The sequence below is a fragment of the Schistocerca nitens genome, chromosome 1 (genome assembly GCF_023898315.1).
Source record: "Schistocerca nitens isolate TAMUIC-IGC-003100 chromosome 1, iqSchNite1.1, whole genome shotgun sequence".
Lineage (NCBI taxonomy): Eukaryota > Metazoa > Arthropoda > Insecta > Orthoptera > Acrididae > Schistocerca > Schistocerca nitens.
Genome location: NC_064614.1, coordinates 969,573,460 through 969,599,896, shown reverse-complemented (window position 1 = coordinate 969,599,896; position 26,437 = coordinate 969,573,460). Strand labels below are relative to the sequence as shown.

Sequence of the window (26,437 nt, the reverse complement as noted above, 5' to 3'; positions counted from 1 at the left end):
GCCGGGTAATACGCCAGCATGGCGATGACGAATACACGCTTCCAATGTGCGTTCACCGCGATGTCGCCAAACACGGATGCGACCATCATGATGCTGTAAACAGAACCTGGATTTATCCAGAAAAATGACGTTTTGCCATTCGTGCACCCAGGTTCGTCGTTGAGTACACCATAGCAGGCGCTCCTGTCTGTGATGCAGCGTCGAGGGTAACCGCAGCCATGGTCTCCTAGCTGATAGTCCATGCTACTTCAAACGTCGTCGAACTGTTCGTGCAGATGGTTGTTGTCTTGCAAACGTCCCCATCTATTGACTCAGGGATCGAGACGTGCTGCACGATCCGTTACAGCCATGCGCATAAGATGCCTGTCATCTCGACTGCTAGTGATACGAGTCCGTTGGGATCCAGGACGGCGTTCCGTATTACCCTCCTGAACCCACCGATTCCGTATTCTGCTAACAGTCATTGGATCTCGACCAACGCGAGCAGCAATGTCGCGATACGATAAACCGCAATTGCGATAGGCTACAATCCGACCTTTATGAAAGGCGGAAACGCGATGGTACGCATTTCGTCTCCTTACACGAGGCATCACAACAACGTTTCACCAGGCAACGCCGGTCAACTGCTGTTTGTGTATGAGAAATCGGTTGGAAACTTTCCTCTCGTCGGTACGTTGTAGGTGTCGCCACCGGCGCTAACCTTGTGTGAATGCTCTGAAAAGCTAATCATTTGCATATCACAGCATCTCCTTGCTGTAAGTTAAATTTCGCGTCTGTAGCACGTCATCTTCGTGGTGTAGCAATTTTAATGGTCAGTTGTGTATCTTTCACCTCCATACTTTCACCTCCATCTTTCACCTCCATAGTTTCGTATATTTATTTGTGACGTATGAATTTAGAGGCTGATGATGAGTTCCCGGAATTGTAATAACATAATTGTTAAGTAAACGAGAGTAACAATAATTTCAGTTGGTATTAGATGAAAGTAATACATGATTACGGTCACAATCACAATTGACGAGTACCCGTGTATAGTTTCCATTCCTTATTAAACTTGGTTGGTTATAGCACCATGTCATCTTCATCGAAATCGTCACTGCGACTTTTGTGCCGTTGCTGCGTCTTTCTTCAGGGGTTAGCTTCCCTTTAAACTGATTACGCACAAGTTTGAAGAAGGCATCAGTCCAGATCACACATTACTACAATACTGCAAGTTTTACTTTACGTGATAGCTACTGAGAGGCAAGTTAAAATTGTACGTGATAGCTAGTGAACAAGCATATTATCCGAGGATAGTAAGCAAAGTTTTAATTATCACCTTGAGAACTCACGTTACTTCTCTGAAATTTGGCGACAGTGTTAGTCCTCCTCTGTATGTTCATCGGACAACGCGACACATTTTTCACAACAGTGGGTGACTTGGCGGAGATCTTGGTTGTAGGCTGGTTGAATTTTGGCTATTCCGCAAAATGTTCCACATCGAAAATCAATTCGTCGTTATTCTAGAAACGTCTTCCACCGACGATTTCACCATCCGAGGAAAGAAGAAGAAGTCACCGGGTGCCATGTAAGGCGAATGCGGAGAGTGGTGGAAGGGGGTGGGGGGTGGGGGGTTGAAGTAGAATGCGTGAGTCTACCCCATACAGAATTAGCAATTCGTTCTCGTGGAGCATAAACCCCTGCCGAAAGCTCCACCGAAAACTTTGTCTTTACAGGCTCCCGCATCCCCGTCAGGAGATTTCGCCAGTATGCTCCTGTGACGAGTGCCCTTCAAGAGCCGAATCTGTTGGCACCGCACTGTGGCAGTCACAAAAACTACTCAGGACCAACTTACCCGATCATAGTTGGGTCTTCACTCTATTCGGCTGTGATGGATTTACATGTTTACACTGTTCGGTTTGCTACTTTGTCTCTGGGTCACAGTAACACGCGTAATACTCGTTCATAGTGACTGGGTGGCTAAAAAAAATCATCTATATGCGCCTGACACAGCTGCCACGTTTCCACTACTACCTATGTTTGAAGAGCATTTTTCAGTAGGTGTGAGCAATGGAGAATCCAGCAGGCAGTGGGTTTTGTCATCCTCTAAAAGTCGTGAAAGATAACTGTTTTCTAGTTTTCCATTGTCGTCTGGAATGTGATACGCCCCCCCCCCCCCCCCTCTCGAGCACCAGGGCCTCACTTCCGTTGCTAATCACGGCTCTTCAAAGAGAGGTGTTCGGCTATTCGGTTCTTCATCATTCACACTTTCTTATTTGACTGCACTGGTAGCGCCAAGTAACAGTGGCTCGTATGATAATGCATTGTTGCCGCACACATCTACCGACTCATCCTGGAGTGTTATGTCGTCGTTTCTCTTCAAATGCAGAAAACTAATTACCTAGAACTCGGTACTCGAATTTACCAATGAGGGTGTACCGTTCAGTTTTGACCTCTCTAGTGGCGCGCTTCGGTACTGTGTCGCATGGATTTCATTGCGAAACAGGCCTGCGCATACGGATATGCAAGTAAATAGATAATAATACTAATAACGTAACTTGTTCGAGGTCGCGCCAACTAACCACTGAGTCATATGATAATGCATTGTTGTCACACACATCTACCGACTCATCATGGAGTGTTATGTCGTCGTTTCTCTTCAAATGCAGAAAACTAATTATCTATCCTTGGATACTAAAGTTTACCAATGAGGGTTCACCGTTTCGTTTTGACCCCTCTAGTGGCGCGCTTCGGTACTGTGGCGCGTGGATTTCATTGAGAAAGAGGCCTTCGCGTATGGATATGCAAAGTAAATAAATAAAAATGATAATAATAATAATAACGTAACTTGTTCCAGGTGATAATTAAAACCACGACTGTGCTGCTACTCCTCGTACTTAAAAAATTCGGAAGAATTTCGCAGACTCATTTCGTCTCTTACTAATAACAGTGTTAAGCTTTTGCTTAACCTGAGGTGATGTAAATCATGGGATACCTCCTAATATGTTATCGGACTATATTTCGCCCGGCAGCAGTTCGACGTGCCATGGACTCAGCAGATCGTATGAAGACATCTGTAGAAATATTGAGCCATGCTGCCTCCACAGCCGTCCAATAATTGCAAAAGTGTTGCCGGTGCAGGGTGTTGAGCACGAACTGACCTTTGGATTATGTCCAATGAGAGTTCGACGAGTTTCATGCCAGGCGATCCGGGTGGCCAAATTATTCGCTCAAATTGTCCAGAATGTTCTTCAAACCGATCACGAACAACTGTGCCCAATGACGGGGCGCAACGTTGTTTGACAGCATGAAGTCAACGAATGGCTGCAAATGATCTCCATATACACGAACATAAGCATTTCCCGTCAATGATCGGTTCAACTGGATAAGAGGACAGAGTGCATTCCATGTAAACACAACCGACACCATTGTGGAGTCAGCACCAGCTTGCACAATGCCTTATTAACAAGTTGGGTTCATGACTTCGTGGGATCTGCGCCACGCCCGAACCGTCTACTTTTACGAACTGAAATCGGAACTCATCTGACCAGGAGACGCTTTTCAAGTCGACTAGGGACCAATCGAGATGTGACGAGCCTAGCAGAGGTGCTGCAATAGATGTCGTGCTGCTAACAGAGGCACTCGCGTCGGTCGTCTGCTGCCACAGCGCATTAATGACAGATTCCACCTCACTGTCCTAACGGATAAGTCCTTCGTATGTCTGGTTATTTCACGCAGCGTTCTTATCTGTTAGCACTGACAACGCTACGCAAAACGACTGCTCTCGGTCGTTAAGTGAAGGCCGTCGGTCACTGCGTTGTCCGTGGTGAGAGGTAATGCCTGAAATTTGGTACTCTAGACAATCTCTTGACACTGTGCATCTCGGAATAACAAATTTCCTAACGATTTCTGAAATGGAATATCCCATGCATTTAGTTCCAACTACCATTCAGTGTTCAACGTCTGTTAATTCCCGTTGTGCGGCCATAATCACACCGGAAACCTTTCCACATGTATCACATGAGTAGAAATGACAGCTCAGCCAATGCACTGCCATTTTATACCTTGTGAATGCGATACTACATAGATCTATATATGTGCATATCGTTATCCCATGACTTGCGTCACCTCAGTGTGCGTTGATACTTCATGGTAGATTAAAACTGTGGGTTGGATCGGAACTCGAAGCCGGGACCTTGTGGAAGTAATGTTGCGAGGACGTGTCGTCAGTCTTGTTTGGCTGTCTCACTTCGTAATACATTTGCCAGGGATATATGAAAGTGACAGGTTCGAGTCCTGGTCTGGTACACATTTTTAATCTGTCTGCAAGCTTCATATCAGCACACAGTCGGCAGCAGAGCGAAAAATTAATTCTGAGTTTGCTAATGATACTCCTTTTAGACGTATATGCTTGGCTATTCTGACTGAATGCCCTTTATTTACCTGCTGATTCACTCGCGAACTTTAAAATTCCAGCCGAGAGTGACATACAGGACACTTCGCTTCGGACGGGAAGAAATGGCTGCAGCTGCGATGTACCACGTAGCCGTCCTGGCTCTGGCTCTGCTGGCGCCACCTTCGCTGTCTCAGAAAGCTGGCCTGGGCCCTTGTCCGGAGGTCGACGTCATGCCCGACTTCAACGTGTCTGCCGTGAGTATCCCAGCTGTGTGCCAAACAGTACCGGCGAACCAGCGCCACAGGCTCCGGTACATTTCGCCCGATTTCAGTATACACTTAATCACTCGGTCCTTTCAACTACAGATGCAAGAAAATACGTAAAATACTTCACTAATTTCGTTCATTCCCTTGCAGATTAAGTATTTCATAGAATTTTTAATTTACGTCTCACTTCACGAAACTACATGCATTGAATCATTCGTGGAGGTTTCTGGTTTAGTTACCATCGTATGTTTGTATTGAGATCTTGCGCTTATGATTGTTTAATCATTCTTCTGATTGACTCACAACCAACAATGAAAGGTGTGTGTTCCTGTCCTCTAGTTCTGACGAGAGTTAAGAACATTAAGTACTCACCATTCTAAAGAATAACTCGAGACTCGTTGCCACTGCAGGATAGCTCAAAACGTGTTTCTAGACTCGTTACCTCAGAATGGAATATCAGTACGACGAAGCAAAAATTCGAAATCATTGATGCAATATTTTTCCCTTACTGTCCAATACGTGTATCGGAGAAGCAACAAAGGAAACAAAGACAGGTTTCGGAGTGGGATTAAAATTCAAGATGAAACAATATCAATGATAAGTTTCGCTGATGACGTTGCTAACGACAGTGAAAGTGAGTAAGAAGTACGGGACATATTGAATTAAATGAATAGAGTACTGAAAACGGGGTACGAATTGAGAGTAAATCGAAGAAAGACGAGGTGTATCAAAAGTGAGATTAGTAATAAATTTAACATAAAAATTGGGGACAACAATGTGGACAAAGTGATGCAGTTCCACCATCTTTGAAGCAGAGTAATAAATGACGGAAGTAGCAGGCAGGATGTAAAAAGAAGACTAACACAGCCAAGGAAGGCATTCCTGATCAAAATAATCAACAGCTTTAACATGAAGAAGAAATTTCTGATAATATACGTTTGCAGCGCAACATTTTTAAAGTAGTGAATAATCAGTAACCAGCTGCACAAAAGAAATTTTATTTTCTTAACCGGCTTCAGGCATTTAGTGCCCTTCTTCAGAAGGTTATAATTATTGCATTGACGGTCGCAAATAATGCGATGGTTAAAATCTTCTGGAGAAGTGCCTGAAAGAAATTTCCTTTTCGTAATAGGCTTTAGGTATTTAGTGCCATTGTTCAGAATGTTATAACTATCGCACTGACATTCGCAAATAATGCGATAGTTAAAATTTTCTGGAGAAGTTCCCGAAAACGGTTAAGAGAATAAAATTTCTTTTGTGTAAGTGGTTTTTTATTGTTACAATAAATACAAAGTAGTTGCTGAAGATAGATAAAAGCACTAAAAAGTAAATTAAGTGTAACTGCATGCAAATCAATTAAATCACGCGATGGTGTCACGAAATGGGACACTAAAAGTGTTAGATGAGTTTTGCTATTTGGGTAGTAAAATTAATAACCGTTGTAGAAATTGATAGAGAGACAATAGGTATTAATAGGAATTAATCCAACATTTGCCTGAAACGATTTACGTTCCCAGTGGAAAAAATAAATCAGCACCATCAGACGAGAGTCTTAATCACTGTTTCCTAAAAACCACTTAAATGTCTTAAACACAGCACGATTCTCTCGTGAAAGTCAAGAATTTTCCATGAAGTCTGTGTCTTTAAATTTATTTTTTAGCAACACAAATGGAATCTTTCTTAAGGCATATGTCAACATATACTTAATGAAATGGTATGTTAAGATTAAGAAATGAAGAGTTTCGCCCCAGAAGTGGCAAGGAAAGGAAAATTTTGAAAACTGTAGCTGTAGTACTGGACAGGATGATATGGCGCGTTAAAACATCAAGGACTGGGTTCCATGCTACTGGACGAAGTTATACAGAACAGAATTATTGCACTCAGACACTAGAAAATTTACAGCAAATTAATAAGGACACTGTTTGCACGTGCTACTGTGGAAAGGTGAGATTATGTACTTGATTCCAGTTGTAGATGGTTAATCCCATAATCAAAACTAATGACAGTATTTGTGTTTGCTGAAAAGCATTATTTGAAAAGCAAGGCAATATTTTGTCACCATCCCTGAAGGAAAAAGATTTCATTTCGAGAAGAATGGGAACAAAATCGATAACAGCTTGTTAGAGGTGACAATTCCATCCGAGTACACACGTGAAGAGATTTCAGGAAGTTTATCAAGACCTAATCTGGATCACGTAAGGCCTAGCTACCTCCCCGGACATTCTTCCATGTTATCTTAAGGTCTACACTATCTCCCTCAGTATCAACGTTTCCGCCCATCTGCCAGATTTACACCAGTCCACTTTGCCGGTACTTGTGTAGCCTATACAGAACAGCATGTTGTAGCAGTCACACATTACATCGCTACACAACAGACACCAGACGTTCCGTGATAACTCCAGAAATCTATGTACTACAAAATTCGGAAATAAGACCGTTGTGTTTGCCTGCTACGAAGTGGCCCCGGATTGAAATAGGGCACTTTGGTAAGTACCAAGGGGAAGGCGGAAAAACTTACTTCCTGCAAAAACTTCATATGATACAAATATCACGACCTTCACTGAAGCGCCAAAGAAACTGGTATAGGCATACGTATTCAAATACAGAGATATGTAAACAGGCAGAATATGGCGCTGCGGTCGGCAACATCTATGTAAGACAACTAGTGTCTCGCGCAATTGTTAGATCGGTTACTGCTGCTACAATGGCAGGTTATCAAGATTTAAGTGAGTCTGAACGTGGTGTTATAGTCGGCGCACGTGCGTTGAGACACGGCATCTCTGAGGTGGCGATAAAATGGGGATTTTCCCATACGACCATTTCACGAGTGTATCGTGAATATAAGGAATCCGGTAAAACATCAAATCTCGGACATTGCTGGCGGCCGGAAAAAGATCCTGCAAGAACGGGACCAACGACGACTGAAGGGAATCGCTCAACGTGATAGAGGTGCAGCCTTTCCGAAAATCGATACAGATTTCAGTGCTGCACCATCAACAAGTGTCAGCGTGCGAACCATTCAACGAAAAATCATCGATGTGGGCTTTCGGAGCGGAACGCCCACTCGTGTACCCTTGATGACTTCACGACACAGAGCTGGGCCCGTCAGCACCGACACCGATGACTGGAAACATGTTGCCTGGTCGGACGAGTCTAGTTTCAAATTGTATCGAGTGGACGGAGGTATACGGGTATAGAGACAACCTCATGAGTCCGTGGAACCTACACGTCAGCAGAGGACTCTTCAAGCTGCTGTAGGCTCTGTTATGGCGTGGGGTGTGTGCAGCTGGAGTGCTATGGGACCCCTGATACGTCTAGATACGACTGTGTGAGATGTCACGTACGTACGCATCCTGTCTAATCACATGCGTCCATTCATGTCCATTGTGCATTCCCCAGGACTTCGGTAACACCAGCAGGACAATGCGACCACCCACAAGTCCAGAAACGCTACAGAGTGGCTCCAGGAACACTCTTCTGAGTTTACGCACTTCCGCTGGCCACCTGACTCCCCAACATGTACATCTTTGAGCATATCTGGCATGCTTTGCAACGTGCTGTCCAGAAGAGATGTTCCCCGCTTCGTACTCTTACGGATTTATGGACAGCCCTGCAGGATTCATGATGGGAGTTCCCTCCAGCACTACTCCAGACATTAGTCGAGTCCGTGCCACGTCGTGCTGGGTCCCTCCTGCGCGCGGGGGGTCCTGTAGATATCAGGCAGGTGTACCAGTTTCTTTGGCTCTTCTGTATAGAAGCTCTGGCGTGAGTAGCAGCTCGATCATAGAGACACACGTACGTAATATCTGTGTGGCATTTATATCGCTGCTTAAGTTCTCTCAAGGTCGACTGAGCTTTTAAAGAACGAACTTCCTGTTTCACGTATGATGAGTGCGTGTTACGTGACCTACAGTCACAATCTGCCTGTCATTAACAGACAGAGTCACGAAGGAACCGTCGACATGGAACGCATTATACCTAAGTCATAACATGCACTGCCGTCAGAGTAACAGAATGCGGCTCGTATTACTCAAACTGAAAATTTATTGTTTTTCTATGGCGACCGTAACTTCTCAAATGTAACTATATACTCTGAGCCCTATGCGTAGCACCTGAAGTTTTGATACAAATAGGCTTTATATGCCAAAATCATGAATTTGATGATGATGATTTTTAAATATACTAGGTAATTAATGGTCATAATTGTACTATTAATGTGTTTTAGTTGAAAGTTAAGCATAGTATGGATTTAGTTTCCAAACGAAATTACGAACATTGTATTATAACAACATGAAAAACTTACTGAAAGTGGAAATGGAATGAAAAGCTCTATGTGCCACAGTTTAGTACTCGGCAAAAAGGTAGTAAAAGTTCATTCTACAGCATGGAACAAAGCCAAAGGTGCAAATTTCAATTTTAAATATTTGATGACTAGTTTCGAGTCGGGATCCATCTTCAAATCATCCTACAGGACAGAAAATAAAAATTACAATCATGGACAATACAGGTGTTACAAAATGATTAACCGCACGTCAAAAATGCAGAACTTATCGTTTCAAGATATACGGACCAGGCAGTCAATATGGCATTTCCTAAAATATAAGAAACATATCAACATAAACATATGCGAGTAACAAAGTGCAAATATACAGTTGCAGAGCATACAGACAACTGGCAATTTACTCATCCAGCTGCGTAAGGAAATCTCGGGAAGGGAGTGCCATAACAGGATTTGGGAAATACGTTTCGTATTTATTACAGTTTTGTCCAGTCGCCAAATTACGACATAATAACAGTACAAGTCAACAATAAAATTAAAATTTTTAAAGTCTGTTCCAAAAATAGTAAAATACTTAAATTCAGCGAAAATCAAAGCACAGCAGCGGTACATACGGCACATAAGATAAAGATGTAATCCAGCATGGTACGTAAAAATCATTAAATGTATGTGGTCATTATTTGTCACGTCATGCATCATTTCAAGCAAATATTGCTTCTTTTCTTCATAGATGTGGCTTGTAATTTTCGTGGCAGGTAGTTGCATTTTCTTGTTGTCCTCTTCTCCTGCTCTTAACTACATTACGGCTATTTCTGTCTAACCACAACCACTGTACTTTTGATGTGTTTAAATTTGCTGTGTTTATATTACAAACTGCTGCTTTCTTGAAATCTAAGAAGTCAGATGCATTCATATTGCTGACGATAAATAGCTTAAAATGCCTTGATTCCCGTATCAGGTCCTTTACATCTTGTGGAACAACATATTTGGTAACTCAAGAACAACCATTTTGCCCAGATTTGGTGTAGTTTAGTGATCAGTAATGAGACTTATCTCCTGTTCTGGACGAGCTTTTGCGGGAATACATTTATTGCTTGAACTTAATGTATTCATTCCCTCCATTTTTCAACTTTTTCCTTACTGCTGCTACAGTACCTTCTCTTTTAATATATCGTTTTTACCGGTCAAACTGTTACAAACATTTGCAGCCTTCGCCATTTTGTCTAACACTTAGGAGTAAGCGCACGGAACGTACACTGAAGGGCTAAAGAAACTGGTACACTTGCCTAATGTCGTCTAGGAACCCGCGAGCACGCAGCAGTGCAGCAGCTCGTTGTGGAATGGACTCGACTAGTGTATGAAGTAGTGCTGGAGGGAACTAACACCATGAATCCTGCCGGGCTATACATAAATCCGTAAGAGAACGAAGGGCTGGAGACCTCTTCTGAACAGCACGTTGCAAGGCATCCCAGATGTGCTCAATAACGCTCATGTCCGGGGAGTTTGGAGACGAGAGGAAGTCATATACTATGATAAAAGCCTGTTCGGTTTTATATAACTGGTAATGCCTGTTTCTGGTTTAGCGACGGTTAGAGGAGCAGCTCTGAAAAGAAGAAACTATTTCTTTATTTTTAACCTAGAGCTGCTAGTCTGAATTTGGTGAACCCTAATGCAATGAGCAGTTTTAAGAAAAGTTGACTATACCTGGTGATGCAAAAGTATACAGCATGATTCAGGTTATCTGTTCACCTGAAATACTACGTGAAGCCTCACATTTTTTAATTCTGTTTTCACCCAGATTAACTGCGTAAAGTCCTCACTAAATGACGTGTAGTCCCTTTTCATATTACATAGATATCGCTATCAGCTTCACTTTTTCAGATAGAACTTTAGTAATTTCTGCTGCTAGTATTGTAGCTCCAAAAAAGACGAATTCAACGGCTTTCACTCTTCCAAATCCGATTAGTAGTTTCGAAGAAATTACAATATTTAGAACTTTGTATTAACATGTTTCCAACATGAATGCGATTGCTGTCTTATGCGAAAATTTCTTATTCTGCAGCAGGAGTGTCGTGCCAGATTGATGGGTTGCTCCCGACTGACGCACTAAGAGAATCTATTTTCAGAAGCGGAACAGTGGAGAAAAGTTTAATTTAAAGCCGACATTAATCACACCTGCCTGTATATGGTTGGACCTACACTCTATATGGAAGACAAAGGATTGGTGTCTAATGACGATTCGCAAGTTAACTGCAAATTTCTGTTCTAGTATCTGCCGCAAACTTGAAAGAAATGTGATCTGCACACTAAAATTCGAATAGGTTTGCAAAACAGGAACTGAAGTGCAAACATTGTTAAAGAGTAACATAGCGCATGAGTTTAATGTCAAAGATACACAATTAGATTAGGAAATGGAATCAGCAGCACCGGCAACGAAAAGGAAATTGTAAAGGAATGTCGCCATGAACTCTTGCTTGACACGTTCAAGACTGCTCTCTCTCGATTGCATGGATGTCTTGGGGATCATCTAAGAAATTTAAAGAATTACACCATAGCCAAGCATCTTAGAGCCACACATCTAGCATCATTTTAAAATCCCATACTTTATAGATTGGAAAATATGCTTGTTTACGTATTTGTCTATTGACAGTATTTGTGTATTAGTTCGTGCTGGGTCATTTCAGCCTGCTCGCGGGGACCTTCACAATATTAGGCAAGTGTACCATTTGTTTGACTCTTTAGTGTGTATTTTGCTTGGTGACATCCTTGTCCAAGATGAAACCATAAACAGTGGACATTAGGAAAACGTGGAAGCATAGTTTTCTTGGTCAGTTCATTGTTATGCTTGCGAATGGATAGTAGCTTTGAAGCTCATTGACGTGGTTGCACCAGCCTTGTTCATTTTATAATTTATGATAATGTTTCGCTTTATCTTTGTCATAATACCACCTTACCAGCGTACAGAAACCTCCTAATATTTTGTGGAGAGGCAATCCGCAACACGTTTATTTTTCCATTTGAGCGCTAGAACCGATGCCTCCCTAATGAAAATATCATGCTCCTTGAGCGTCCTTGTTTAGAAAATTGTAAATTGACTCCTGCTGCATCTTGATGTCAAAATATCAACTACTACGGCTATCCTTCAGCCGGCAGCCGTGTGGCACAGGGAAAAATGTTTCGGGCAATGGAAAACCAGCGCCCGTACGGTATGCGGCCGCTGTCCATACGGCCGATCCGGCGTACTAGCATAGTGCTGTATGTGTTACAATTTCATTTATGACACCAAGTTTTGAAAATGTGCACCGTGTAGTTCAATACGCGTTTGCAATCGCAAGTGTTACGGACCTCTGGTCAAACTGAGGAGAATCCTATGTTATCATTGCCGCTACTGCAACAGTGTGATGTTTTAAATACTCTCGGGTCGTCGGTACTTGTGGATAAATTTCATATTTTAAGTTTACCCCATATAGCAGTGTCTAGGAGTCTCAAATCAGACGAACTTGCAGGCCAACTGATGACGCCTTTACGTCCTATCCAAAAATCAGAAGAAAACTAAGTGAGCGCATTTTGCTGGCCACAAGTAAATAGTGAGTCGGGCACCCATCATGTTGCTACCAAATACATATTTAAAGTGATGGCGAACTGGTTAGACCATTGGACTCGCATTCTCAAGGATGACGTTGTCAATCTGGGTACAATCATCCATATTTGGGTTTTCCGTGTGCTCCCTAAATCGCTCCAGGCAAATGCCTGGATGGTTGCTTTGAAAGGGCATAACCGATATCCTTCCCCTTTCTGAAGCTTCCGGAGCTTGTCCTCTATTTTCAATGAACCCGATGTCGACAGGATGTTAAACCCTAATCCTCCTTCCTTTTAGGAGAGCCAGTAGCACTTAGGTAATAGATTGTGCGCATATTTTATCTGTTAGGATTCCTTCAATGAAGTAAGAAGCAATAACTTAGTCGGCAATAATGCTGCACCAAATATTCACATTCCACTGCCTCTGATATTCCACCCGTGTCAGCCAGTACGTGTTATCAGCGTCCAACAGTGGACATTTCGTACATTCAGCTTTCCATGATTTGCAATGTTCCCTTCCTCAGAGTCAACTGCTTCCGGCAGCTTTCAAAACCAACTCTCCGAACGCCGATAACTTTCATTATTTTGGGTCGCCAGCCTCACTATAAAAGGTTCACCATCTGAGACTAGGTGAATTATTCTAAACAGAAATCAGTGGCCCATCTGACAATCACGAAGACCCCGCGTCTGTTCTAAGGATTGTCAAAACGTATAGAAACCAATGCTGAAATACAGACAACATACAAAAGCCTAGTCTATCATCACACAAAGATTATGGTGGACGCTAAAGAAGAAATAACAGCACATAGGACTTTTAGCACTTACAAGTGGACAGACTAACTGTTAAAAGGATATTCCAGTGTATATTAAACGCGAAAGTGTTTCTATTCATATCTTTTAACATCCGCTTCCATCCTTTTACACTTTGACAAGTAAGATTTCCTCTAGTCTCGGTATTTAAATGTCCTAATAAATCCTGCTTCTTTACCCTACAACAAATAAGATTTAATCTAGCACTTGTTACACCCATAGATACTCCCAGTCCTTCCTGACAGCAAGTAGAATCCACAAACTACCCGTTCTCCAGTCGTCGACCGATCAGAGTAACCTGCTCCCACTTTTAAGTAAAGCTACAGTAAGTTTACTTGGCGCTTTACCTACGACAGTGAATGCTGCGCCTCTCTGATCTCCACCGGTCCTTGCTGAAGTGTCCTCACGGCCTCTGGGTTGCCTCCAGTTCTTCATGCCGCTGTCACCACTTCACAATTACACTGCCGGCCCCAACTCCACACCAACACTCACAGCCTTCACTACTCTTTCCCCACTTGTACTTCACTACATCACTCTTGGCCTCTGCCCTCTTATGATTGGTTATCTCATAAACAACCTCTCTGACGAGCTGTCACTGGTCACTCTGTTCCATGCTACCCCACTGCCTCTCTTGCTTCTTCCACACGAATTTCCCTGTATAACGGTGGACTCGGAACAATAGTCATTACTGTTCACGGGAAAGCAACATTTGGTAGCCGCCAACACACCTCCATTCCAGTTTACAAAACAGCCTCAGTGTTCCCACAGCTGCCATGGTTCCACAGCGACTCCAAGGGTCGGAAGGCATCGTGACAAACACTTCCGAGAACGGCCTAACCTGGTCATGTCCAGCAGTTGGCAGCTTTCGAAAGAACTCAGTTCAACGAGGGTGAGTCAAATGAAAACCTTAAATAATTTTTTAAATATTATTTATTTTGCAGAAGTGGTACAAAGCTTTATCACTTTTCAACATAATCTCCCCCACGCTCAATGCAAGTCCTCCAGAGCTTACAACGTGAATAAATTCCTTTAGAAAAAAATTCTTTTGGTAGTCCGCGCAACCACTCATGCACCGCGTGGCGTACCTCTTCATCAGAACAGAACTTCTTTCCTCCCATTGCGTCTTTGAGTGGTCCAAACACATGGAAATCACTTGGTGATGAGGAATGGCACCATTCCTTGCTCGCTCTCTTCGTTTCCGGTTGGTGGAAGTGAACCCAAGTTTCGTCCCCAGTAACGATTCTTGCAAGGAAGCCATCACCTTCTCGTTCAAAGTGCCGAAGAAGTTCTTCACAAGCATCAACACGTCGTTTTCTCATTTCAGGAGTCAGCTGCCGTGCCACTCATCTTGCAGACACTTTGTGAAACTAGAGCACATCATGCACAATGTTGTGTGCTGACCCATGACTAATCTGTAAACATGCTGCAATGTGTTTCAGTGTCACTCTGCGGTTTTCCTTCACTATCGCTTCAACTGCTGCAATGTTCTGTGGAGTCACAACTCGTTGTGCATGACCTGGACGAGAAGCTCCTTCCACTGAAGTCAGACGCTTTGCGAACTTCCGACTCCATTCGTAGACTTGCTGCTGTGACAAACACGCACCACCGTACTGAACCTGCATTTCTCGATGAATTTCAATAGGTTTCACACCTTCGCTACGCAAAAACCGAATAACAGGATGCTGTTCTTCCCTGATGCAAGTCGCAAGTGGGGGCGGCCATCTTTATACTAATACTGCGACGTTATGTGTGCATCTGCACTATGCTGCCACCTACAGGCCATTCTGCACGCTATTTGTAACACGCTTACCAACTTACAAGATAACCGCGCGTAATTTCGATTTTTTTTTAGAAATTTAACGTTTTCATTTGACACCCTCGTACGTTTTCAAACCAGCCTCGGTGTTCCCTGAGCCGACATGATTCCACAGCAACTCTAGGGGTTGCAAGGCGTCTTGACAAGAATTTCCAAGAATGGGACGAATTCTCTGTCTGGTGTTCTCAGGATTCTCGTCACTGACTGGGCGGACGGTCATCCTCTCCATCGCCAGAAACTACCATCCAGCCAGCCACTTTCCCCGAAGCAGAAGCAGCAGGCCTCCCATCCGTTCCCTTTGATTAAAGCGTGAGCAAAGGCGAGAGTAACCTTATCTCTAGATTGTATTTCACGTCCGTCGGCCGTCGTAATTTAATACATTATTTATTGGCAATGTTGATTGTTGCCGACTTAACGTGGTGGGCCTTAATCAAAATGATATATCATTCAATTTTGATTTACAATTAAATGATTTTGTGAAGTTCTCTTTTTTTAACAATATTAAACTTAAGTGGAAATTATTTTTTACGTTCATGAACGTTAGAATCACTGAATCTTAAAGCATGAACATATAAGTTGAACAATGGAATAAATTTTTCATATTAATTTCCTCGGCTAGTCAGTTCACTTTAAAGCAAAAAATCTTTAGTTATTAATTACAATTGCGGCCCACACACGCGCGAGAGTATTTTTTCTTACCTCCGTTAACCATTGCATTGTAGTCGGAGTCATGTCTCTGGCTCTCGGCTGTTGTACTGAAAATAAGAATCTTAAAGCTACGTATTTTCTGCATCGTCGGGCGGCTGTGGAGAAAAATATATATTATGTTAATAGCGGGCGAGTTTATCGCTGCCACAAATTTTTATAAGTTAATATCGCCACGTAATGGCGTCGTTGGCTGCATCGGCCGCTGCGATTGTTGAACTGTAAATTGCTCGAATGCAGGTTAATTCAAAGGAGGGCGGACATGAAATCGGGATCACCTCTTACAAATTAAAAGTGAACAATAATATTAAATCAATATATTATCCGCTTAATTAGTACAAATATGCTTGCATTTGCCAGCACTCGCAAGATGTCCGTCTACACGCAACCAAAGCAAGAGAAGAAGTGAAGACAACTAAAAAATTAACAAAAGAGCGTATCTTGTCGTCTCTTTAAATCATTTTGTTATATTTCTTTGCCCTCGAAACTTACACAGAGAAACTATTATAATACAGATACATGACAAAAATGTATATTATTCAATTTTTAAATGTCTCTTCTTTATAAATACTGTTTTTAAGTCTTTTCTTATTATTAAATTGGGAACGCTATATGTAGTCCCAGTAAATGAGCGAAATTCTCCTGATGTTGCATCAGAACCGAGCGATAAAATTCCATGCATCTTTTTCAATACCACTGGTTAATCTACTGGTGAAGGGACAATGGTATGGATGGAAGCTGATTGAGAACAACACTGGGCTCACTTATTCCAGAGGCACTCCTACGTGCTCTGCAGCAAACATGAGGATTAGCAGCAACAGCTCCAGACCATCCATTTCGTTCGCTCCCCTAGCTGCAGGTTTGTTCCTTAGCTCCAGTGTCGTATTCCACTGCCCTTGCAATAACCTTTTTTGCATATTCACGGAATTGTTATACAATTCATGTGTTTTATTCATGCTGCTTCTGCGCTCTCCTGAAGGGAGATGTGATACCTAAGTAAACAAGAAGCATCAATTCCGGGTTGACATGAGGGTAGAGGCTGCAGAGGCGTCCCAGGACGCTCTTCCTGATGCCTTTGATATGGGGTAGCTGGGTCCAGATTTTTTTTCCAGAGTCAAACCCCAAGCTGTTTTCAGTTGAAACTTCCGGGCTGAGAGGCCGTGGTCGATGTGTAAAATTTCCACCTGACGTTTCGTCTCCATCTCCTCAGAAGATGTCTCCCGCAGATGGAGACGAAACGTCAGGTGGAAATTTTACACATCGACCACGGCCTCTCTGCCCGGAAGTTTCAACTGAAGGCAACACCGGCCGTGAAAGCCTACACTGTATGCCCAAGCTGTTTATTCAACTGGACCATGGGTTGGGACCACAGAAGATGGTGGTCGGTGGAAAGTCAGGAAGCACCTTTCTCGTGCTAACACGAATACTAGACTTTTAACGGCATTAAATGGGCGGTGGCATTTAATGGGCAGCAAACCCATATTGTTGAAATTATGAGCCTTCATTCCAGTGTCGTAATCGTGGTATGGCGGTTTTCAACATGTTGAAGTCCAAATTATTGGGGTGCAGGACATTCGAAAGTTCGGTTCAAACAACACCTTTGCTCGAAATGCTTACCAAAAGTATACATACTGTTTCTTTTAACTATAAAGTGGGGCCGGCCGCTGTTGCCGAGCGGTTCTAGGCGCCTCAGTCCGGAACCGCACTGCTGCTACGGTCGCAGGTTCGAATCCTGCCTCGGGCATGGATATGTGTGATGTCCTTAGGTTCGTTACGTTTAAGTAGCTCTAAGTCTAGGGGATTGATGACCTCAGATCTTAAGTCCCATAGTGCTTGGTGCCATTTGAATGTTGTAAAGTTGAATCAGGCTTCTGAGAAGTAAACAAAATGTGTTTGTTTAGAATGTCAGGGAAATCGAAGATTACTCCCTCTAATGATACGCCCATGTCTGCGAAAACAGCAAACTGTTTTTTTTTTCTAATAACGTCATCATTTTCCCCATTCTTCATTTAACATTAACTCTTAGCATAAATCTTTGTTTTTGTAATAATTTTCTGAGTTAAAAGTTGTGTCAAAATGTCCACATATGTCCAATTTACTAGACATTTTCCTGTTTGATTTTTTCGAATTTATAAAACACCGCTGCATCTCTAAACGAGTAATTTTAGAAACTTGTGTCGCCTTACTGGTCGTTGTGTCTTATGATGCATTGCATGTGAGGCAAACTCAATTAAAATAATTATGTAGTCTGTAAAAAGGGTAGGCTTGTTAGTACAGATGTGATAAAATTATTCAATCCAAATGCTGAAGTCAATTTCGCAATGCTCCCTTTTTCAATAATATTCTAAAAATTAAATATCTGGTTTACAAATTACCTATCGGGACGACTTGGAAAAATCAAATCTCCGTAAAAGAAAAAGTTACTGAATCATAAACCACTCATTGTACAATAACAAATGTATATCTCATTGATGATACACTCATGTCTGCTAAAAAAATTAAACCAAAATAGACAAATGTGAGTGAAATGAGTCCTCCACCATTAATTGCGACGTGACTACATACGCAATGAAGGAACTTTAGATTAACGTTCAATGGGCAAAGGGGCGATTCGAGGGGAGTAGTAAGTTTGGGCTGAGCAAGGACGGTAAAGGAAATCGGCATTGGCCTTACCATAGGAGATCGTTATCTTTATGCTAGGTAGAGAAAGGGAACTACAGAGAACCTACCTCTGAATGGCCGGACGGCGTTTCAGTCGTGATCCTCCTGGATGCAAATCTAATTTGCTAACTGCAGTGCAATCTTGCCCGCTAAACCTCAGATGTTCAGAATTACAGTACAGTCCATGATTTCTAACTAAGGACCCTTCGTGGTGTTAAGTTCCCCCTGCTGCAGGCAGGGCCTTCAAACGTCATGGCACAGAGTTAAAGAGAATCTGCGCATGATTCTTAGAAATCTCACTCCACTAGGTCTGTATGCGAGTCCACGTATCAACAAAAACGGTAGCCACGACACCGTGACGAATGATTTTTTAGTTGGTGAATGACGCAACCAGCCACAAATACTATTTCAATGTTTTATTTTACAGCCATAACCGGTTTCAGACTACGATGCCCATCTTCAGATGGCTAATATTTTTCGTTACATAGATGTCTTGGTCAACAGCATATCATCTGCTCCACACTGCCCAAGAAAAATATTTAGTTCCACAGCAAAACGATCCAGAATCTGCTGGAAACCAAATACTCAAATATTCTTGTGCAGTGTTGAGCAGATGACATGCTGTTGACCGAAACATCTATGTAACGAAAAATATTAGCCATCTGAAGATGGACATAGTAGCCCGAAACCCGTTATGACAGTAGAAGGAAACATTCAAAAAGTATTTGTGGCTGGTTGCGTCATTCACCAACTACCATTAAAGGCCGAGGAGTTCACAAGCTCCAACACGGATAAAATAACATTGAATCATTTTTTATTTATAATGTAACCTTTCATTTGTTCCCAGTACATCAAATCATTGTCTGTAGACTCTGTATGTTTGTTAGTAACTTAGCTTGAATGTTATCTATCGTATGTTTTCACTTTCAGTACCTGGGAAAATGGTACGAGCAGTACCGTTACTTCGCCATCTTCGAAGGACAAGGCGACTGTGTCACCGCTACGTACTCTGACAGCGGGGACGGTGTTGTCACCGTCGAGAATACCGCGAATAATCCAAAGTGAGTAACCATTAAATGACAACCGATTGCTACATGTATGCAGCAAGCATTACACTGAGAATAAATTTTCCAGTTTTGCTATGAGTTTTCTCAATTTTTTCTTTGGATTAGAAAGATGAGGTAAGTCCCAAAAGGATCAAACTCTTGGAAAACTGTAAGACTGTGACATGCATGGGATCGTGGCTTTGTTGGAGACGTGAACGCTGGAAGTGATGGGATAGTAGCCATTAAAGGTAGAAGTCCAGGGTCATATACCTCGTTCCGACCAACATTTCTTTAGAAATGCGGCTAATTTTCGTTCATGCGTGTATTCTCAAGCACTCTCTGATTGTACCAGAAACTTCTATGGATCTTTTTAACATTATTATTATTGTATTCTTGTAGCTCAAATCGTATCTATGAAGGACGTCCTACTGTTTAGAATTCCTTTATTTGGTTTTCCTGCAACATAGGTAATATTTAGGCGGTAATTGCATTACAACTTTGTAGAAAGAGAGTTAAAGCCCTTATTCATACAATCAGTTACTATCGGAATTTATATAATTACTAGCTTAGCGTCCGCTGCTTCGCTGGCGTATGGCTGTAAGGCCTGAAGAGATTTTTGTTTTCTGTTTTTATTTCATTGAATATTTATGTTGTTCACAAACTGCAACAGGTCTTAAGCTTTTCACACTAATTAAGGACATCTAAGCACGGTCTTTTCATAGTGTACTTCTGACCAAAAATCGATTTTGGTAGCTGGAGTCCAAAGTATTTGTTAATCATGCCTTTTGCATTCCTGTGGAGGTATTTCAATAGCAACTTTCATTCTCTAACATATATTTATTTATATCTAACCGAGAAGTGAAATGTCGATTTTCATAAATTTAGCTTTAATTTTTTTTTAATGTAGCGAAATATATTCTTAAAAATTTTCATCCCCTATTGCACTACCTCAGGGGCTGAATTTTCAGAAAAACTCAAACACGTTTCTTTTTCTTATTTTTTACTGACAACCGAGATGTCAAATACCAGTTGCCACAGATGTAACCTTAAAAGTCTTTAAGTAGTTTTCTAGTAACTATACACTTTCAAAAAACTTTCCTCCACTACTTTACCCCTTAGTGGTTGAATTTCCAAAAAAAATATTGAAACACGATTTTTTTATTTTCTGACTGAGAAACCAAACATCAGTTTTCGTAGTTACATCTCCGAAATTACACCCGTGGTATCTGGGTACCGTCTGTGGTTCATAATCAGAATGTCTTTGGTCCTGCGTTGGAAACACGCCACCGCTTAAATTTGTGTTAATAATCAGAATTGGCAGCTGAATACTTCCTACTTACGAAGTCACCCTCATTCTGCCAACAGCCTTGTCAAAGAGAGCGGAGGAGCAGAGATTCAGGACGCTCTCTTGTCCTTGTGGTGGTAAACTGCCCACAAAGGTGAAAGAATGAGCAACCGTCAACGGCAGTGGATGCAGATGGCAATGGAAATCACTGCATTAAAGACACATAATGTGTATTCATTGGACATGTTGATCTCTCCGTTGGCAAAAGATTCTGGAATAGGCACCCATTCGGATCTGTAGGAGAGGACTGCCAAAGGAATAGAAAAAAAATCGAATAACCAACGTAAGGATAACATTCTTACCAGTCGGGGCATGAAATGTCAGGAGCTTGAACGCGGTAGAGAAGCTAGAAAATCTGAAAAGGGAAATGCAAAGACTCAGTCTAGATATATTATGGGTCACTGAAGTGAAACTGAAAGAAGACAAGTATCTCTGGTCAGATAAGTATAGGGTAACATCAACAGCAGCAAAGAATGATATATCGGGAGTACTTTTCGTTATGAGTAGGAAGGTAGGGCAGAGAGTGTTACTGTGAGAAGTTCGGTGATAGGGTTGTTCTTGCCAGAATCGACAGCAAACTAACACCGTCAACGATAGTTCAGATGTACATACAGACGTCTCGAGTTGAAGATGAAGAGATAGAGAAACCATATTAGGATATTGAATGGGTAATACAGTACGTAAAGGGAGATGAAAATATAATAGCCATGGGGGACTGGGATGCAGTTGTAGGGGAAAGAGTAGAAGAAAATGTTACAGGAGGATATGTACTTGGTACAAGGAATGAGAGCGGAGAGAGCCTAATTGAGTTCTGTAACAAATTTCAGCTAGTAACAGAGTACAAGAATCACAAGAGGAGGCGGTATACTTGGAAAATGCCGGGTGATATTGGAAGATTTCAGTTAGATTACATCATGGTCAGACAGAAATTCCGAAATCAGATATTAGACTGTAAGGGGGGCAGATATAGACTCAGATCACAATGTAGTAGTGACGAAGAGTAGGCTGAAGTTTAAGAGATCAGTCAGGATCAATCAGTACGAAAAGAAGTGGAATGCGGAAGTATTAAGGAATGACGAGATACGCTTGATATTCTCTAAGGATATAGATACAACAATAAGGCACTACAGTTAGAGAGGAATGGACATCTCCAAAACAGGCAATCACAGAAATTGGAAGAAAAACATAGGTACTAAGAAGGTAACTGCGAAGACACCATGGGAAACAGAAGAAATACTTCAGTTGATCGATGAATGATGGAAGTACAGAAATGTTCAAGGAAATTCAGCAATACAGAAATACAAGTCGCTGAATAATGTAGTAAATAGTAAGTGCAGGGAAGTTGAGACGGAGTGGCTGCATAAAAAATGTGAAGAACTCGAAAAAGAAATGATTGTCAAAAGGAGTGACTCAGCGTGTACGAAAGTCAAAACAATCTTCGGTGAAATTAAAAGCAAGGCTGGTAATATTAGGAGTGCAACGGGAATCCCACTGTTAAATGCAGAGGAGAGAGCGGATAGATGGAAAGAGTATATCGAAGGCCTCTTTGCGGGAGGGGGAGGGGGTGGAAAGGGGGGGGGAGGATTTGTCCGATGCGATAAAGAGACAAGAGTCGGTTTAGGAGAGATAGGTACTTCAGTAATAGAATCAGAATTTAAGACATCTTTGGAGGGCTTAAGATCAAATAAGGCAAAAGGGATACATAACATTCCATCAGAATTTCTAAAATCATAAGGGGAAGTGGCAACATACTGACTATTCACGTTGCTGTGGAGTTTCGGAAAAATACCAATCATACAACTTCGAAGACTTTAAAGGCTGACAACCGCGAGAATTGTCACACAGTCAGATTAACAGCTCATGCGTCAAAGTTACTTAGAAGGATAATATACAGAAGAATGGAAAAGAAAATTGAGAATGTGTTACATGACGATCAGTTTGGCTTTATGAAAGGCAAAGGCACCAGAGAGGCAATTCTGACGTTGCGGTTGATAATGGAAGCAAGACTAAAGAAAAATCAAGACACGTTCATAGGATTTGTAGACCTGGAAAAAGCGTTCGACAATGTATAATGGTGCAAGATGTTCGAAATTCTGAGAAAAGTAGGGGTAAGCTATAGAGAGGGACGGCTGATGTACGATATATTTAAGAGCCAAGAGGGAATAACAAAGGTGGACGACCAAGAACATAGAGCTCGGAGTAAAAAGGGTGTAAGACAGGGATGTAGCCTTTCGCCTCTACTGTTCAATCTGTACATCGAAGAAGCAATGATGGAAATAAAAAGAAAGGTTCTGGAGTGGAATTAAAATTCAAGATGAAAGGATATCAATGATACAAGTCGCTGATGACATTACTATTCTGAGTGAAAGCGAAAAACAAATACATGATCTCCTGAATGGAATGAACCGTCTAATGAGTACAGAATATGGATTGAGAGTATAAATAAGAAAGATAAAACTAATGAGAAGCAGCAGAAACAGCAGAAATGAGAACAGCGAGAAGCTTAACATCAGGACAGACGGTCAGGAAGTAAATGAAGTGTCTAGTGTAATAAAACTGGTTATGACATGATAAATGTAATAACCGACCTTGTATCATATGAAGTGAACGATACCGCACCGCAGACATAAGACCCAAAAATCCACTAACACACAGCTATGCGAAAATATTTCGATGTCAATGTTTATAAATACTTAATGTAAATTACAACGATGATTATGGACTTCTCAAGAAAGAGAGATAATTAATTGCAATTTATTTATGAAATTTATGTTTCAAAGCTTGTTTTGCATAAATGAATGTATATATGACTCATTTATTTGATACGTGTTCTTAGAAGTAAATCTTTGTACTTTAGTGCAGTTGGTTGTACGTGTTTGAAGTGCGAGGATAGAGAACGAATTATGTGTATTTTATTGATTTGTATTATGAAGTGAAATGACTGAAAGTATATGTGTAATTCTGCAGAAAGTCCACCAGGTTTAACATTATTATTGGAACAGCAACCCGACCATCCTCTAGATGATAACAGAAAGAAAAATCTCAGAAAGGAAATGCATAATGAGTCATCAAAGAACTACAAAGAAGAGCAACAAGAAAGATGAGTAGTTTCATTACTAACAGATCTGTTTATTTATATTCGACTGCCCCTGTCTCTTGTTGCAGAATGTCACAGTTTCAGCGTGACGAGCACTGTGAAAATGTGACGAGCCGCCCAAGTTACTAATTGAGTCCAAACATTAATAAATCAACATACGCAACAAGATTGTGGGGACGGTCAAAGTAGGCAGCAAAATAACCAATGACGGTGGGAGCAAGAGGACATTAAAAGCAGACTAGCACTGGAAAAAAGGGAATTCGTAGCCAAGAGAATTTTACTAGTACCAAACATAGGACTTAATTTGAGGAAGACATTCCTGAGAATATATGTTTGTTTAGCACAGCACTGTATGGTAGTGAAAAATGGACTGTGGGAAAATCAGAACAGAATAGAATCGAAGCGTTTGATATGTGGTGCTACAGACGAATGTTGAAAATTGGGTGGACTGATAAGGTAAGTAATGAGGAGTTTCTGCGCAGAATTTGAGAGGAAAGTAATATGTGGAAAACACTGACAAGGAGAAGGGACAGAATGATAGGACGTCTATTAAAACATCAGGGAATGACTTCCATGGTACTGGAGGGAGCTGCAGATGGCAAAAACTGTAGAGGAATACAGAATTGGAATACATCCAGCAAATAATTGAAGACGTATGTTGCAAGTGCTTCTCTGAGATGAAGAGTATGGCACAGGAGAGGAATGTATGGCGGGCCGCATCAATCCAGTCAGAAGACTAATGATTGAAAAAAATATTCAGAATTCCGTTAATAGCGACATACTTGTAAAAAGCCTGTTTCACCCGTTTACGAGAGTAATTTCGGACAATCCTTTCTTAATCGATGCCTGATCCACACCCTCTCCAAATTTCCTATCCTTAGTGGTTTGGGCTGGACGGTGACGAGTCAGGCAATCAGTCTGACACTGTTTCAGCCCGTTAGGAGCTGAATTTCGAAAAACAGTGAAACACCAATTTTCAATGATTTAATTTTTAAAAATCTTTCGCAATGAAATATTTTCATAAAACGTTTCACCCCATATATCACGCCCTTAGGGATTGAATTTCCAAAAACAGTGCAATGCATATATTTTATTTATGACAGAGAAGCCAAATACAAATTTCCATAAATTTAGCTTCAAAAATGCTTGTGCAAGGAAATATTTCCATAAAAACTTAAATCCCCCATTTCACCTCCATAGGGGTTGAATTCCCAAAAAATAGTGAAACATGTATTTTTCATTTCTAGCTGAGAAACCAAATTTAAATTTTCATTGACTTAGGTTTAAAAACACTTTCAGAATAGAACATTTTCGTAAAAAATTTGATTTCTTATTTCACCTGCAAAGGAGTTCAATTCGTATGTCTTTATTTGTAACCGAGAAGTCAAATACCACTGTTCATAGATGTACCTTTAAAAACACTTCAGTAGTTCTTTAATGATAATAAAATGCATTAACCACCCATAAGGTCAAATATCCAAAAATACTGAAACGCATATTTCTTTATTTTCGTAGGTGTAGCTTCAAAATTGCCTTACTAGCGACACTTGAAAAAAAAAAGAAAAGCGCTTCATCCCCTTGTTTACCTCCTTAGGGATTACGATGAGTCATGCAATTTCGCCAGGTCGTCATTTTCAAGCGTATAAGCAATACATAACTGATAAGGATATTTGTTTCGTGTCGAGGCTGGAAATACTGTAGTGAAAACTGCCAGAGGTTTTCCTTTTTTTTTAAATTGACGTTGATTTGACTATCATAAAACCATCTGAGGTGTTTCAAAATTACTCCTTTTGTTTAGAACGTATATTCACAAAACTGTCATATCGTGACCACATGAACATTTTCTCTCTCTGTCTCTCTCTCTCTCTCTCTCTCTCTCTCTCACACATACACACACACACACACACACACACACACACACACCACACTTTATTTGTACAGATAATCTCGGAGACTTTTTAGGTTTCACTGAGCCACCCACTGTAACGTCGTAACACGCTCACAACCCAAGCAACTGACGAGGTTAGTTATTTCACATTCGCGATAAATGTTATGATGTAGCAGAATAAAACACTGCGGATAAAAGTAGAAATACGAGTATGTTGACCCTTTACAGGTTTCTAACTGAATGACGATTTCAGTCCGGGAATTCCTTCTTTGACTCAGAATGTACTGTTCTAGAAAAACATTTTTATTCTACATTTGAAAATTTCTCTGCTCTCTATGAGACATTTTACACTGCCGGAAAAAGAATTAGTACATCCTTTTAGAGGTTTCCCATTCACTTAATATTTGTTGCAACAGTGCATATGGAGTACATTATTACATTCACAAATCCGTAGCACAAGCGTTTCTAAGGTACCAGATATCGATCAAAAATGCTTCAAATGGTTCTGAGCACTATGGGACCTAACTTCTGAGGTCATCAGTCCCCTAGAACTTAGAACTACTTAAACCT

At 41.3% G+C, this 26,437-nt stretch overlaps 1 protein-coding gene across 1 annotated transcript in view; it reads left to right on the top strand.

Annotated features, from left to right (window-relative positions):
- LOC126195091 (lazarillo protein-like) overlaps positions 1-26,437 on the top strand; it is a 41,738-nt gene that overhangs the window by 3,328 nt on the left and 11,973 nt on the right. The window contains exons 2-3 of the mRNA XM_049933556.1: positions 4,456-4,629; positions 19,422-19,552. Coding sequence (XP_049789513.1) covers positions 4,498-4,629; positions 19,422-19,552 — 263 coding nt within the window. The 5' untranslated portion in view covers positions 4,456-4,497. The remainder of the gene's footprint in view (positions 1-4,455; positions 4,630-19,421; positions 19,553-26,437) is intronic.